Source organism: Sycon ciliatum, chromosome 1 (assembly GCF_964019385.1).
Source record: "Sycon ciliatum chromosome 1, ocSycCili1.1, whole genome shotgun sequence".
Lineage (NCBI taxonomy): Eukaryota > Metazoa > Porifera > Calcarea > Leucosolenida > Sycettidae > Sycon > Sycon ciliatum.
Genome location: NC_088643.1, coordinates 12,903,308 through 12,919,134, shown reverse-complemented (window position 1 = coordinate 12,919,134; position 15,827 = coordinate 12,903,308). Strand labels below are relative to the sequence as shown.

Sequence of the window (15,827 nt, the reverse complement as noted above, 5' to 3'; positions counted from 1 at the left end):
TCTGATGAGTTACGTCCGAGCTTGTCTTCAAGCAATGGGTTCCCATGCAGCATATAAATATGCATACCGGTATGTGCACCCGGCACCCATGCACGTGCAAGCCTAGGCTATTGCAGGCAACGAATGTGCACGCTACAAGATGATCCAGCCAGAATCAATCCGATACACATAATGGCAACATGCATGCTCAGTGTATAAATCAGAATAGGTTGGTGCGACTTCGACGATACTTTTTGTAGGAGTTCGAAGTACATGTATTTCTTAAATATCGGTATTTTACGGCTCCCTGGTTTAATAAAATGATAAAATCATGTCTAACATGATCGCTCACGCATCACTTCTCATATCAGTGGAGAATTAGAGCACCTGGCATTTCAAATCCAAGACGCGCTGGTGACCCATGCCTGTCGCCTGGCTGTATTTGGTATACAGAGCATGACATGGGGACAAGTATGTGCACGACAGAACGGTCCACAGCAAAGACCAGAAGAGGAGAGAGAGAGAATAGCCATGAATTGTAATGATCTATAAAACAGAACAGAAAGCGTGTCGTCGTCACATCCCTCTTGAAAAGAATGAATTCCTAGAAATAAATATCAGTTGAAAATGGCGGTAAAAGGCGGGCGGACACACGGAAATACGGTCACTAAGCAAACAAAAACAGATTAAAAACACATTTTAGATTGGGTGCCAGCAGTTGAAAAACACAACGGAGCAAACAGACACGTGCCAGCCATACCTACTTGGTATGGGTGTCATAATTATCGCGTGCAGAATATGAGCCTGTCATGAACATGCAGTTGCACTATTACGAGCAAGATAAGTTAAAACATTTGTGTGCGAGGTGGGTAATATATATATATATTTTTTGGACTGGTCGATACAAAACAGAAACAGTCAAGACTGGGGGTCAGCAAGCAAGCGCTACGCCTTTTTGCGCTTCAGTGCTGGCAGCTTGAAGTGAGTGTTGCACGTCTGGCAGATCGGCGTGAATTGGCAAAAGATCGACAAGCACACCGAGCACACGAATCCGACGTCGACCAGCTGACGGTGGCAGAAACAGGCGGCGCGATAGTCCACCTGTTTCGGTGCCGGCATATCCAGCATGCTGCGCGCCGCCTGGTCGGTCAGAAACACAAACAACAAGTACTGAAGTAACGCGGACGTGTCATCAATTCTCAGGTAAATGCCGCCGGTTATGTCGGACGCTTGCTGCAAAAAGCCGGAGCTGTATTCGATTATACAGGCGTCGATCGGTATGCTAGCTTTCTGCGCGGCAAATATGCAGTTCATCATGTCTGAATAGGAGTGAGGCGCATCTGGTGAAGCCTGCATCACCAGAATGCGCGGTTTCACTACTGTGCCTGCTGGCGCTTGTCGTATCGAGCGCTGGATATAACAGAGTGCCTGAGATAGGCCACCAGTCAGCTGAATGCCTTCGATTTTACTGTCAACGCTGCCGTCAGCAGAGTCGGCCGGAATTCCCAGTACAAGCTCTCTGAGCTGGGCTTTCACAGTTTCATTCATCACCTGAAATTGTTCGTAGCGTCCGTCGTTCACCATAGTTGCAGCAGACACGATTGTCGTTGTGTTGTTGCCAGAGGATGCTGATGGTGTTCCATTGACGGGGGACGACTGGGTGCCTTCCGACGATTGTGCAGCAGCGGGATACAGAAACTCGCTCTTTTTTGTGTGGCATGCTATGAGTGCTACCGTATTACGTGCATCGAGCAACAGATGGGAATTAGTTAGGACCAACACAGATTCTAGGAATTTATCGAAATGAATTCCCTTCTCGTCGCCAGCTCGCCTGCCCCAAAATATTGGATGACAATCCAAAACTATTACTAGAAGGCTGCTTTCTCTTGTCTCCATGCTTCTTCCTTGGTGTCATAGCCACATCATATTGTTCATCTCCTTCCCAACCCAGTCACCTCCAGCTCATTCTCATTGTTGTTCTCTTCATTGAAAATAGAAAAAATTAATAATAATAATTGTCAGATTGAAAAAGAATCAAGGACCGCGTGGTGAACTACGTCAACAACACACCATGTGTGTCAGATCACATGAATTTGCAATAAATCGAGTCGGTTTGGGTTGTTTTCTGGATTTCATCAGGTCCGGGTTGGAAATAATATAAGGTTTAGCTAGAAATCGTTCTAAAACCAAGAATCTTTCCACTCATCTTTCCACTCGTACCCGCGCGTTGTAGAGCTTGAGTAAAAGCAACCTGCGCTTGCGCATATCTTTCTTATTTTCAAAGAATCTCTTTGTCGATAACACCGTAAGCAATGGTGGATTGTGTCTTTCCTATGTTTTCCGACCCTAACGGGGGCTGATTTCTTTCCTTCAACAGCAATATGGCGGACGCTGCACCAGCCGAAGGTGGACGAGGAGGATTCCGTGGAGGCTTCGGCCGTGGAGGTCGTGGACGCGGCCGTGGAAGGGGTCGCGGACGTGGCCGTGGAGGTCGTGGCGGAAAGCCCGAGGACAAGGAGGTAAGAGGATGCCACCATGTATTATTTATTCTGTTCCCTTTCTTTTTGATCCATCAAATAGTTCTGTTTGAGTCCTTTCCAGAATATGAGTTTGGTCGATCATTCTTGGTTGTATGTGTGCGTGCGTACACTTGTCCACGAGAAATCCCATACACGTAACATTGTGCACTACCATGTTCAGAGAGCTTTCAAAAATGCAAGTAGATATGCATACCAAATGCTCTCTGTTGGCTCCTAGTTTTATGACCATTGGCTATGTGAAGATTCCATGTTGGATGCTGGATATTGGATAATTAACAATTATTCTGTGTAAAGTTTTGCAAATGATGTCAGAAGTCAACAAATTACAACTTGCGGTTAAATATTAGTTGGAGCAATGATAAGCACCTACGTAGTTATCTGGTTATGACTTGCACCTGTATAGCGTATGTGCCAGGTGAACATCATGTTCGAAAATCAGTGACTGAGAAATTTCTTGTCATCTTCACACTTTATGTGTTCTTCTTGTTTCTCTTCCCAGTGGGTACCTGTAACCAAGTTGGGTCGCCTTGTGAAGGACCTTAAGATCAAGCGCTTGGAGGACATCTACCTGTTCTCTCTGCCCATCAAGGTTCGTGTCATTTCTTTATGTCTGTTTGTTTTGCTTTATTTCACCATCCGTGTAGTTTGTGTAATGTTCAATTTGCATGGAGTACACGTGCGTTTACCAGTGCTGACTATGGGTTTTTTTCTCATTTTGCTGAACAGGAGTGCGAGATCATCGACCATTTCCTCGGTACTGCATTGAAGGATGAGGTCTTGAAAATTATGCCCGTCCAGAAGCAGACCCGTGCCGGTCAGCGTACTCGCTTCAAGGCATTCGTTGCCGTTGGTGACTACAATGGTCATGTTGGTCTTGGCGTCAAGTGCTCCAAGGAAGTTGCCACTGCCATCCGTGGTGCTATCATCAACGCTAAGCTGTCAGTTGTCCCAGTTCGTCGTGGATATTGGGGTAACAAGATTGGCACTCCCCATACCGTGCCCTGCAAGGTAAGCAGTGATGTCAACCACACGCGTCCTTGAAATATGTTGCCTTTAGATCCCAGTGTTGCCTTCAAATCGCGATCTTTTGCTTATCGATAAACTGGTTTGCTTTCAATTTCTCTGTGACTGAAATGTGCTGTTCTGGACCTTTCTTGATGATTTGTGCAGGTCACCGGCAAGTGCGGCTCCACCCGTGTGCGTTTGATCCCCGCTCCCCGTGGTACTGGTCTTGTCGCTGCTGGTGTTCCCAAGAAGTTGTTGATGATGGCTGGTATCGACGATTGCTATACATCTGCCACTGGTCAGACTGCCACCCTTGGAAACTTCGGTAAGCTTGTTTCCTCCAACAATTTGCCCATAATTCAGCTGGCAAATTTAGAGAAGCGATCCTCGCAGCTTTTCTATTATTGTGGTATGTAGTTGCAGGCATAATGTTAACTGTCACAGCCCTGATGCAGTCTAGCCGTACAGCATTGCTTTTTAAGATAATTATTTCTGTGCTTTATTTCCGTGTTTGTGATGCCTGTTGTTCGGGTTTTTCTTCCTACCATGTTTTTTGTAAAATCTAAACGGCGTCTGTTTGTGTGTGTTATTTGCTACTACAGCCAAGGCTACTTTCCAGGCCATCGTAAACACCTACTCGTACCTGACCCCAGACATGTGGTCAGCCAACACCTTCTCCAAGAGCCCCTACCAGGAGTTCACCGACTTCTTGGCCAAGGGAGCTTCTCTGCCAACTGCCCACGACGTGTAAACAGTTGCAATAAAGCTTCGAAGTTCTCCAATATTCTCTAGGTTGTGTTAGATTCTACGTGTACAGTAGATTCGCGCGTCCAAGAATGTTGTTTCCAAGGGGGTGGCCTGGATTGTTCTTTTTCAGCAATCTGGTTGCGTTCTTGGAAACAATCTGTACTGGATCATGTACCTGACAAGCTGCCAGAAAATCAACACCGCCGCTCCTAACTTTAGGCTGTGGTATTCTTGGGCGCTCTTCGGTGCGTGACTCTACTGTAACTAAGCTGGGATGGGTTCGCCAATAGTGGAATATTGGTATTGTGTCTTTCTTGGGCAGATGCATGCTTTTTTTTGTAGATACTGTGTGAGACTGAGTTCATCGGGTTCAGGACATGTCTACTGTCCGTAGTTCTGGGATTCAACTGGCAGTCACTGCTGTCCCTCCAGAAACTTGCGGAGACAGTTCTAAAATATCGCCGAAAAGGTTGAGAGGTAAAGTGCCACAATTTCCGGGATCATTGTGGTGAAGTTGCGGCCGATTTTGGTACTTGTACTGTAATGCGGTACGATGCACGAGTCTTACAACATAAATCGTGCATGTAACTTAACCTCTAAAAATTACACATTATATGAGATTTGCACCGCGTTTTGAAATAAGGGAAAAACCGTGTAACTTAACCGCTACGCGTACGAGGTGATTTGGCTTTTTTAACATGGTTGTAAAATGACGTTTTTTCAGCCACTTCTATCTAGGCAAGCTACATCTAAATGAATTGTTGCAAGTGGAAGTGCTATTCTTCATGCCCGTTGTCTCAAAAGTTGGGAATGATCCCACTTTGGAAAGTGTCCTGAATCATGTCTTACTTTCAATGTATTCTCAGGATTCAAATACTTGGTGTGTCATTTTTTAACAAAATTTTTAAAATGGCATCACAAACTGGGATATTCGGTCATCAATGTTCTGAAGTTGATAGATATCACTTCAAGGATTGCCAGTGGATGAAAATTAATCTGTCAACTGCATTGTATGCATGCTGCGAAAGCCGTGTGTTTGTATTTTGTAACTAGTGGCTGTGTAATACGGTAGAATTGGATAGGTAGCATAGCATCGCAGCCATGTTTTCGTTTTCACAGATTGTATTCCGTGACCTACGAGTACTGTTCTTCATTATTGTCTTTAGTGATGGCAAGACGGCCTGACGTCGTCCAAAGGCCCTGCGGAAGCAATTCACTGCCCTCCTCGTCCATTCAGGGGCTTAATTTTCACATTTTACACAAAATGGCAAAGCACCCACCACTAGTTATACCGACGTACGTGGCAGGGAGAATTAAATTGTATGCACCAAATGTTCTGGTCAATGTTGATCTACGATAAACTGGCTCTCATTTGCCACCACCCATATTTCGATACAGCCATCCGGAGCAGAGAAACAGCCAGAAGAAAAGCAAATTGTACACATTTGTTTAAAAAAATGCCGAATGTTAAAAATAGCCAAATCACCTCGTAGTAACTTGAATATCGTGGTTGCTTTTCGAAATATCGTGGATATCGCTCATTTTGGTCATTCCAGAATTTAAAAAAAACAGTTCCAGAATTGTGTAAACGTGTACTCGAAAGCGCCCAATGCATAACAACAGAGATCATTAAAATTATCTTTCTCGTGACTGCGAGTTTCGTGATAAAAAAAGTTTATAAAAAAACTCATCCGACGATAAAACATAATTATTACACTTCGGAGCTCGGGCTTCGAATGTGACAGTGTGTTTGGCCTAATTCGCTCCTAAAACCATAGCAATTCAAAGAAAATTTTCAAACTCCGCCACCCTATTACTCCCGAACTCCAGACCTTCTTTGGCCTTTTTCTTTGCTCCACATGGTGGACGTTTCTTCTTCGATTTATTTTTTGAGTTATTGCAGTTTGTAGTCCGATTTGTGGCGTGCCCCTTTCCGGTGACATGGATGGGGTTATGGATGATGGTACCCTGGAAAGTTCCAGTGGTGACCAGGTTCCGAGCGGCTCTGGTGCCAGTTCAGCGAGATCTGGGTCACTCAGGGCGTCTGCTCCTGAAAATTTGGCTTCTGAGGATCAGCGAGATCTTCTTGCCGCCGGGCCTCCGGCTCAGGCATTGGTGGAATTCTCTGCCTGTCGTGTCGTCAAGTTAGTTGAGCATCTATCCGTTTTTGTTTCGCTCTGTAAAGAGCACTTAGGGTTCCCTGTAACAAGACGGCACCATCTGTAGGGCCTTCCCTATCAACATAATACATTCTATAACTACTACATGCATGCAAACATACAACATGTACATGTACATCCCCTCACACCATGCCCCCGGATGATATTCACACCGGACCGTGTCTGCTATGTACGACCTATTCCCCAACTTTTCGGCCTGATACCATTCTCCTGAAACCTACTTCCAGTTCCACCCCTGGTTTTATCTCCCATCTTGGTTGTAGCATTATTACCTCGGCCATGACGCTTGCTTTCCCATTACTACCCACAACACATTCCAGCGCTGATATTATTTCCTATTGTGGTTGTAGCATTACCTTAGCCTACAATTACCTTATATACTAGTACATGTAACCAACGAATAGCAGAATATGTTTCATCGTCTGAAGAGTGTTTTGGAATACGAAACTCCGAGTCACAAGAAAGATATTGGTCGCTGTTGTTAAATATGCCTTTGTTAGGGTATTGAGCATTATTTGCAACAAGGACCTGTAGTCTACCAACTTGGTCCAAGGAGTAGTATGGTACTGAATATTGTACAAGTGCCTGGTACATACTTATCAGTTTTCTGGCACAACAAAAACCTGCTAGAAAGCAATATCAGGTAGTCAAGTCTGTCACGCGGCCTTTGCACCATTTTGCAGCCTGGCCCCCGGGCCAGTGTTCGCAGGTCTGGGGCTTGCTGCTTTTCTTTTTTCTCTGGATGTTCTTTTTGGTCTCTTGTGACTATAATTATGTCATGTTTTTATGTTATGTTATGTTTTCATCAGTCAGTGTTCCGGAAGTGCAATACTACATCCAACGCATGAAAAGCCGTAAAGCCACCGGACCAGACAATGTTCCAGTTGCTGCTTACAAGTTAATCAACGATGAGATCGCTCCCTCACTATCCAAGTTGTTATCTGAATCTCTGACGTCTGGTGAATTCCCAGCTCCGTACAAGTCAGCCCATGTTCGCCCCATCCACAAGCGCGGTGATAGGTCGGTCTCCTCCAACTACAGACCAATATCACTGCTCCCCCATATGTCAAAGTTACTTGAGCACATAGTGCATGATCAACTCATACGCTACATCCAGAATGCACCACCCGCACTGCAACATCTCCCTGCAGAGCAATTCGCCTACCGCAGAGGCCACTCCTGCGAAGACTTGCTGACTTGTGTTACCAACGATTGGATGCTTGCCTTGGACAAGGGTGACTACGTAGTGGCTGCCTTCCTTGATATGTCAAAGGCCTTTGACACTGTCAACCACAACATGTTACTTCAAGAACTACTTGAGATTGGTATTGGCGGAGTCGCTCTGCAATGGTTTCACAGCTACCTTACAAACAGACAACAGTGCGTGGTCACTAAGACTCAACAAGGGCAACCATACACAAGCAACAGAGGCGTTCCACAAGGCTCTGTTTTAGGGCCGTTTCTATTTAACTTGTCCGTGAGGAAACTCCCCGCTGTGCCCAAACACTGCAAAGCCCGTCAATACGCAGATGATGTGTCTTTATACAGGGCGGGGAAGAATGTCCAGAACTTATGCAAAGACCTCACAGAGGACATCATCAAAGTAAAGGAATTCTTGGCAACGAGAGGTCTTATGTTGAACTCCTCGAAAACCCAGCTTGTTGTGTTCAGGCCAAAGTCGAAACCTCTTGACCCCGATGTCAACGTTCAGATTGAAGATGTCACCATCACCCCTAGTGCACACGTGAAATACCTCGGTATAGTTCTTGACGAACATCTCTCCTTTGGAGTTCACATTGCACAATTAGAACGTAAAATAGGCTGTAAGTTGGGAATGTTTAGAAAGGTCCGAGACCATTTAACGATCGATGCTAAGAGGGCTTTCTACATCTGTTCCATTCAGTCCATACTTGAGTATGGGTCTAATTCCTTTGCTCACTGCCTTTCTGCCTCCCTCCATGACCGTGTTGTCCGACTTAGTAATAGAGCGCTGCGTATTGTATTTTGCATGCCCCGCCTATCTGATGTCTCCCTTGTTCTTGCCCGCTACCATATCATTCCCTTGTCTGTCAGGTACCAATTCAAGCTGTACGTTCTAACGTACCGTGCGCTTCATGATCTGGCTAGTGTCTTTGTTGCTAACTGTTTCTGTCTCCGCTCTAATTCTACCTGCACTAGTTCTCGCACCCGCTCTCAAGTGTCCTCTTCCCTTGCTCTTCCGACAGCCAAACGTCGCTATGGTTTATTTTCTGTCACTTTCCTTGGCTCTGACCGCTGGAATGCCCTCCCAGCGGAGGTCCGCTCAAGTTCTTCCTTGCATACCTTCCGTAATTCTGTTCTTCATTTTTTAGGGTACCCTGTCAAAAGGCCTTAGGCCTGTGGGGATTGCCCTATCAAAAATTTAATAATAATAATAATAATAATAATAATAATAATAATAATAATAAGAGTATTATTATGACATGTATACAGTATAGTATGTACTTGATGAAACATACCAGACAAAGGACCAAACAGAGAGTAGTAAAAATACTACTCCCTGGTAGCACTTGAAGTGGGGAAAACCCGGGTTGGTCGTCATGACGAAACGCAGCGCGAAACTCAAGCGTCATCAAGCTTGTTGTTCAAAATAGATGCTGCTCCTACGATTTGTCTTGGAGATTTCATGTCGTTGTGTTGAAGAAGTAATTAGTTTGCTTGAGCAAACTTTCAGCCAATCGTTTAGCCTTCAACAACGTTGCTCCGGCCATTTTGTCTCAAGGTCTAGAAGCTCCAAGATGGACGGCGTTCTGCGAAACGGTGGGTTGTGAAAATTCAAAGACCAAGGAGTAATCATTGCTCACTTCGAATTGAGCTACAATCGTAGACGGGTACATGCGCTTATTGGTCTGTTTGGTTTGCAGTGGAGCACTTGTTGCCTGCTGGAAAAGTCACCCAGACCGATTTGGAGGCGAATCCAGAATTTAGCCGCGTTCTTTCCCGTCTTAGCACGGACTATTTGTCCCGGGATGGGACCGATTTGAGGACAGCTTCTGAACTTGAAAAGGTAGCCTTGAATACCATTATTGTTTACTGCTAGGATATACTATACGTGATGTACTATATGCCATGCTCACAACAGTATTTGATGACAGCTGTGGCGGTAGATCCGCCCCGATGAATGTGTTGGCTCTGGGCACAGTGTAGTACAAGCACCGAAAGCATCGACCATTAATTTTTATACAGTAAATAATTGATCCACTAGTACTCGAGGTTGGGTGTCACTACATGTACTCCGCTAGCTGTGCATAATCACAAGCCCTTTTTTTATGCGTCAGCAGACTTGGCAATCATTACTGCTTGTTGTCTCCCAGCCTGTGTTGAGCCAAGCCACCTTTTCATCATAGCCTAGGAGCTGTGGCATCATTTATCCACAGCAAGAAGGCAGCAATACCTGTACCTATGGTGAAGTAAAATAAAGGTAACATAACATAACCTCTATCAGAGTGCCCCTTGGGAAGAAGTCATCATTTTATTCATTTAGTGTACACCACTCAAGTTTGCGACGATTTGTTTTCCATCGGCAAGCATTACTTGAATCTAGGATGACCTGTATCCGAGTGAAGCAATGACCCTGGATAAAGAGGTCATGTACCATTGTTGTTGCTGCTGCTGCTGCTGTTGCTGCTGCTGTTGCTGCTGCTGTTGCTGTTGCTGTTGTTGTTGTTGTTGTTGTTGTTGTTGTTGTTGTTGTTGTTGTTGTTGTTGTTGTTGTTGTTGTTGTTGTTGTTCAAATCTTTATTCTCACGATAGCCAGTGGTTGTTGTTGTTGTTGCTGTTGCTGCTGCTGTTGCTGTTGCTGCCGCTGCTGCTGTTGCTGTTGCTGTTGTTGTTGTTGTTGTTGTTGCTCCTGCTATTGTTGTTGATGGTGGCGGTATGTTTAACATTCAGTGGCAACATGAGCTGCGTCAGAGTCGCACTGAGTGGCTCAAATGCAAACTGCTGTACACCGAAGTTGAGGAGGTGTTGGAAGATTCCCAAATCCAGTCGCTGGCTTTGTCATCACCGTCCACTGATACTAAGGTCAGCGCTCTCCTCATGCCTCCATTCTCTCTCTCTCTCTCTCTCTCTCTCTCTCTCTCTCTCTCTCTCTCTCTCTCTCTCTCTCTCCCCCCCCCTCTCTCTCTCATCAATATATTGCGCACACGATGTAATTGTGATGTCATCCGTACACATCTTCTGGACAAAATGGCTGCTTTCAAGAGACTTTTGGTGCCTTGCAGATCTAAAGAGCTGCTCAATGAAATCCGAGCGCGTGAGTCAAGTTTGCACCTGCACCAGTTCACGTCCCAGTGTTAGCAGGTCTAGGGCTGCACAGCGCTGCCCGGCAGCGTGGCATTCACTCGCTTCATCATGTTTCATTGAGGGGCGGTGGAGAATCAAATAACACAGTCTACCAGGTCTACACATACAAGTTTTCTTTTCTTTTCTAATCCTTTACCGTGTCGCAGTGAATTTGTGTTCTGTTTTAATATCCGTAAAAGAGGCTTTATGATGAATGAAAAAAGCACTATAGAAGCGGTGCAACCCCCAATCGTCCTGCAGGTCTGTAGGCACTTTGTACTCACTTCATCATCATTATGCACCTGGTCCAGTTTTGGTGTTGCATTCGTGTGTGTAGTCCCCGCGAGTTCGAACTTCATGTTGCTACGTATATCTGGTAGGCCCTGTCCGACGGGCGCTTATCTGTTGCATGGTGTTGTTAGATGAGTGTTATGTTACCTATAGTCCCACCCTTGACCTTGGGTATATTGGCAACTCGCGAATAACGACACAATCTCCAGACCTAGTGACCATTTGACTGCATATTGTCAACCTCACGAGCAACACCACTTTTCTCATGCACTGCCGCGGGTCATTATTTGCTAGGCTGACTGTATTTCGAACTGTTTGCGGGTGCGTACTTGCTTGCGGTCTTTCAGGCATTGGAGACTGTACAGTATGGACTTTCCCATGCCGAGAGCACACAGTACATGTGCATGCCGCCCAGTGAACATGCCCAGCCCCAAGCCGAGCCAATGTCAATACTGGGTATTCCTATGTCCGAGGTCGAGAGGAACGCGTCAACGGCCACCAAAGCTGCGGCGCAACAGGTTAGTTTGCTTTTCCGCAATTTCCGGACTTCATTGTTCCATGGCACGTTGCATAATGTGTGTGTGTGTGTGTGTGTGTGTGTGTGCAGCCTTGCAAGCTGTTGAATGGTGTAATCCCAGCACAAGTTGCTATGTCTAGCATAGCTGTTCGCTATCATCGCTTCCGCGATGGGCAGGTCTGAGGTGTATGTGTGTGTTGACTAATAATTGTTGTGGGATACCGATCCGGAATTTTTGTCATTCTTTTGCACAGATACGCAAGCACATTGTGCCAGTCATTCAGGCCAACTTGCAGCGGAAGCTGCGGGAGCTGACAGCGTTCTATGCGCCCGCAGGTTGGTGATAAGCACACTTTATAAAAAGTAAATTGACCTAATTATCCGTATGGTATCTTGAATGGTGAATCGGAAACGAATAAAAAATGAGTACTAGTATTGTGTTGGTTAAAATAGAAGAAACCACAAGGAAACGAGTTATGAAGCAATTTTGATTATTATTTTAATTATATTTATTGGCTCAGTATCCGAGTTAAATATTGTGTTGGTGTTTGTGGTTTGCTTTTTTCCCCATTTCGTCCTCGTTCTGCATGTTGCCAAGCATTGTACCCGCTACAATGTGTTCTCTCTCTCTATATCTCTCACTCACTCTCTCTCTGTCTCTCCTGTTTCCATTGTTGATGCCAGGTCTACCGGCAGGTGTAGCACTTTCGCAACAGGTGCAGACTGATGCTCAGAAGGTGCGGGCGAACAAGCGGCTGATCAGCGATGACTCCTTGCAGATTGAGCAACTGAGAATGCAGTACTATGACGTGAGTGTGTACCTTTGTAAAATCTGTCTGTGCATCTGGTTTGTGCCGGCGCCGTTTTCTCGCATGTGCATGTACTGTTACCGTAAACGTCCGTAAATATGTGCGTACCTACTTTCAAGTTTAGTGGTCACACCCGTACTAACTTTCGGGCAGGTACTGACTTTCGGGCACGAACTAACTTTCGGACCTGACCTGCGTGTAGTGGAGAAGTCATTTTTTGTGTCCATGTACATGGTACGTGCTGCATGTGCCAACCGTACGCGCCTCGGGCTGAACTTGACTTCAACAGACAGAGTCAAAAGGATGAATGGGGGCATCTATTTTGGGCTGGTACTTATTTACGGACTTTTATGGTAACTTTATGTTTCTGTTGAGTTCGAGAGATACCTAACATTTGTTTGCTCTCATCGTTGCTATCTAATACAGGTAAACTCTCTCTCTCTCTCTCTCTCTCTCTCTCTCTCTCTCTCTCTCTCTCTCTCTCTCTCTCTCTCTCTCTCTCTCTCTCTCACACACACACACTCTCTCGCTCCCCCCTCTCTCTCTTTCCTTTCAGGTCCTGTGGAGATGTCTGGAGCTGCTGGACAGTATGTTGGTTGAGCACAAGTTGAACAACTCTGCAGCCGACGAACACTGCAAACTCCTCATCATCCGATGTCAGACCGTTGCTCTGAAGCTTCAGTAAGGATGCCTGTCTTGTTGTTTACTGCCACATTGGCGGCGAGCGGCGTCTAACCTTATGACCATAGCAGGGGCTAGGCGGCTCGAGCGCTGCACATGCCTGCCACGGGGCTATGGTGCAGGGTTAGCTGCATGGCGTGAGTGTAGCTCTGTGTTGGTCCGATAGCACTTGCCTCGCCGAGTCGGGTCTTTTTGAGCAGCCTGCATTACACTATGTCAGTCGTTTGACCTTGGGTACTATAGATGGAATCCTGATATTTCGAATATGGCTTTTAAAATTCGAACATACCGCTTATTTAGAAGTTTCTTCCAGCTCCGATTTCTATCAATTCAATTTCCAGGTAACAACATCTGATATTTCGAACCTTGAACTGGCATGTTATGTAAAGAGAAAGGACCAATAAGTTACGAGTTATGACTGACAGTCTACCAAGGCAACGAGATAATATACAGCCAGATAGTGCGACAATGCACAAAATTGACAGGGATATGGAGACATTCGTCGACCTGACACATAGCTCCAACACATCTAATTTCACTTACACAGAAAATGTGTTGGATTTGTGCTGACAATTCGCAGTTCACTGTGCATTATAAAAGTCGGTTCAGTTTGCATGAGCAGGCAGTTCGGTGTCTGCGGAATCTGTGTATAAAGTGCGCAGCACAACTCTGCGTGACAATGCGAGCCTTCCGACTAGCCTGGAAGGCACTAACGGGCCATAGGGCCCTCCCTGCCATGCACTAACCTATACTTATGCCAGTCAACATGTTTTCGACCATGGACTCTAGTTGTCCCTTGAGCAGGAGCGGAAAAGTAGATGGCAGAAGGTAATCAAAATCTGAGAGACCTTTAAAATTTTTTGCTGACTTCCATGAAGGCCTGTTGGGTATACTGTACCCAGGTAAAAATAAAAATAAATACTACAAAGTGAGGAGTTTGGACGTCTGTCCAGGCAGGATCTCTTCCATAAGAAGGGGCTTTGACAGCGGTGGTTGATGTGTTGTTTGAAATCTCTATTCTCACGTTCTTGTTGTTGTTGTTTGTGCCCGCCGCTAGACTTCTAGAGGCCCAGGTGAAGTGTGACACGTACACAGCACCTAACACAGCTGCACTCACCATGGTCAAGTAAGTAGCACGCACACGTGTACATAGACATCCAGGTATTGTCGGGCACGGTGTTTGTTGTTTCGAAATGTGTGTGTGTGTACGTGTGTGTACACGAGCGTGTGAATGCACTCGAGCGTATCTGTATGGATTGCATACTATGCCTATGAAATCATTATACAGGAAATCTTAGACCATTCGTTTCACATGTGTGAGTGTATTTATGCGAGTGTGAGTGTATTTATGTTATAGCGAACTTTGGCTATGAAGAACAAGTTCTCCTGCACATAATCAGTGGTGCTTGTTGCACCCAGAGTGGGCTGTAGTTGAAAGCGGAAACCAGTAATACTGTCTCCTGTCTCTTTCTCCTTTGCGCTAGGCACAGCCTTGACCAAGCGCGTAGCGAGGTGGACGCCGGGCACGTAGCCAGCACAGCCGCTCTGAGTGCGTACGCCGGTCTCGGCTCTGGCTTCGACGCCATCGTGGAGGAGTACACGCGCCTTCAGGCCGAACTGGACAACAAGAGGTGGGCGCTTTCGGAGCTCCGGCACGGCCAGTGATGCAGTGCACCAAGGAGACTACTATACACCGTTCAGGCGCTATAGCTCCACGCTGTATTGTACAGAAATCTGCGCTGCGAACGCCGTCACTCGTCGAATGCTGTGTCTTGTGCAAGTACCTGTCATTATTCAATGTGACAATGAGCATGTGTGTCTGCAGCACTCAGGGAGTCGCGTGTACCCGGTTTTGCGGCGCACTACACTCCGCTTTCAGGCACGGCTCTGCGCACTATTCCGTAGCCGGTGCGTTGCTACGTCGTGCATACATGTCCCAAGTGGTGGTGCGTGACGTTGCTGACCAGTGCAGTGGCCAGCACGGCTCAGCCTCACGGCAGAGCCCATACTGAGTCCGTGGTGCATTGGCACCCGTCAATACTATGTTCACATCACACAAGTACTGCTGCTACTTGCTAGCTGGTGTCGCAGTGTTGGCGCCTGAGAGTTCGCCCGTGATGATGCTAAACACTGCTGTGTGGACTGGCGAGTGCAATTCTAGTGAAGCCGCACACGTCTTTGTACCAGTGTACTGTTTTCACCACGGTGGCTCGTCCGCAGTGTTAGCGTATCAACAGCAAGCTACAATCAAGACAATAGAGGAAACATGCTACCTGTCACGCTCGGGCAATGGCGCGCAACAAGAAGCAGCAACACACGGCAACGGAGCAGGATGTTCTATTCGAAATTGACACGATCGTTTTAATATTATTGTCCAGCAATGAAATATTACGGCATGCGACAGTACAAGGTTGTCGGTTTTCAAAACACTAGCAACGGAGTGGGAAGCTTCAAGCTTCTCCGAGATAAGAATGTATGCATATGATACTGGTGAACTTGATAAGATCCGAGTCAAGGGATCATCATCACTCTGGCAGTTCACGCCACTAATAATCATTATTCGAGTTTCACTAACAAACCCTTAGATTCTTGACAGTAGATTTGTGGGTGTGCTGAACGCGGTGGCAAGCATGTCTATTCTATGCTAGTCTAGTCTACAGTAGTTGGGACATCAGCGCCACCACCTCCTTCCCTTTCGGCAGACGCAAACACAAGGGCTGCCCCTGGGTCGGACCTGACGACGGAGAGGACCCGA

The 15,827-nt window shown here is 46.2% G+C and overlaps 3 protein-coding genes across 3 annotated transcripts; 2 read left to right on the top strand and 1 right to left on the bottom strand.

Moving 5' to 3' along the window:
• Positions 1 to 346: 346 nt before the first annotated feature.
• Positions 347 to 1,976, bottom strand: LOC135813919 (general transcription factor IIH subunit 3-like). Its single transcript, XM_065326950.1, has one exon. It carries the CDS (start codon positions 1,873 to 1,875, stop codon positions 925 to 927), a length of 951 nt encoding a protein of 316 aa, XP_065183022.1. The 5' UTR covers positions 1,876 to 1,976; the 3' UTR covers positions 347 to 924.
• A 210-nt stretch (positions 1,977 to 2,186) lies between these two features.
• On the top strand, positions 2,187 to 4,306 carry LOC135813928 (small ribosomal subunit protein uS5-like). Its single transcript, XM_065326963.1, has 6 exons — positions 2,187 to 2,284; positions 2,357 to 2,498; positions 3,019 to 3,108; positions 3,246 to 3,527; positions 3,690 to 3,849; positions 4,127 to 4,306. The coding sequence occupies exons 2-6, from the start codon at positions 2,361 to 2,363 to the stop codon at positions 4,273 to 4,275; spliced, it is 819 nt and encodes a 272-aa protein (XP_065183035.1). The 5' UTR covers positions 2,187 to 2,284; positions 2,357 to 2,360; the 3' UTR covers positions 4,276 to 4,306.
• A 4,752-nt stretch (positions 4,307 to 9,058) lies between these two features.
• LOC135813900 (HAUS augmin-like complex subunit 4) lies at positions 9,059 to 15,665 on the top strand. Its single transcript, XM_065326927.1, has 9 exons — positions 9,059 to 9,250; positions 9,355 to 9,497; positions 10,382 to 10,513; positions 11,413 to 11,583; positions 11,837 to 11,918; positions 12,267 to 12,391; positions 12,948 to 13,072; positions 14,130 to 14,198; positions 14,557 to 15,665. Exons 1-9 carry the CDS (start codon positions 9,085 to 9,087, stop codon positions 14,735 to 14,737), a joined length of 1,194 nt encoding a protein of 397 aa, XP_065182999.1. The 5' UTR covers positions 9,059 to 9,084; the 3' UTR covers positions 14,738 to 15,665.
• The last annotated feature ends 162 nt before the right edge of the window (positions 15,666 to 15,827 follow it).

Bases quoted from the DNA above. Each gene is read 5' to 3' on its own strand.
- LOC135813928 (XM_065326963.1), top strand. From the start codon at position 2,361: ATGGCGGACGCTGCACCAGCCGAAGGTGGACGAGGAGGATTCCGTGGA. The intron at 2,499-3,018 runs GTAAGAGGATGC...TTCTCTTCCCAG, and splicing joins GAAAGCCCGAGGACAAGGAG to TGGGTACCTGTAACCAAGTT. The intron at 3,850-4,126 runs GTAAGCTTGTTT...TTGCTACTACAG, and splicing joins TGCCACCCTTGGAAACTTCG to CCAAGGCTACTTTCCAGGCC.
- LOC135813919 (XM_065326950.1), bottom strand. From the start codon at position 1,875: ATGGAGACAAGAGAAAGCAGCCTTCTAGTAATAGTTTTGGATTGTCAT.
- LOC135813900 (XM_065326927.1), top strand. From the start codon at position 9,085: ATGCTGCTCCTACGATTTGTCTTGGAGATTTCATGTCGTTGTGTTGAA. The intron at 9,251-9,354 runs GTGGGTTGTGAA...TTTGGTTTGCAG, and splicing joins GGACGGCGTTCTGCGAAACG to TGGAGCACTTGTTGCCTGCT. The intron at 9,498-10,381 runs GTAGCCTTGAAT...TTTAACATTCAG, and splicing joins CAGCTTCTGAACTTGAAAAG to TGGCAACATGAGCTGCGTCA.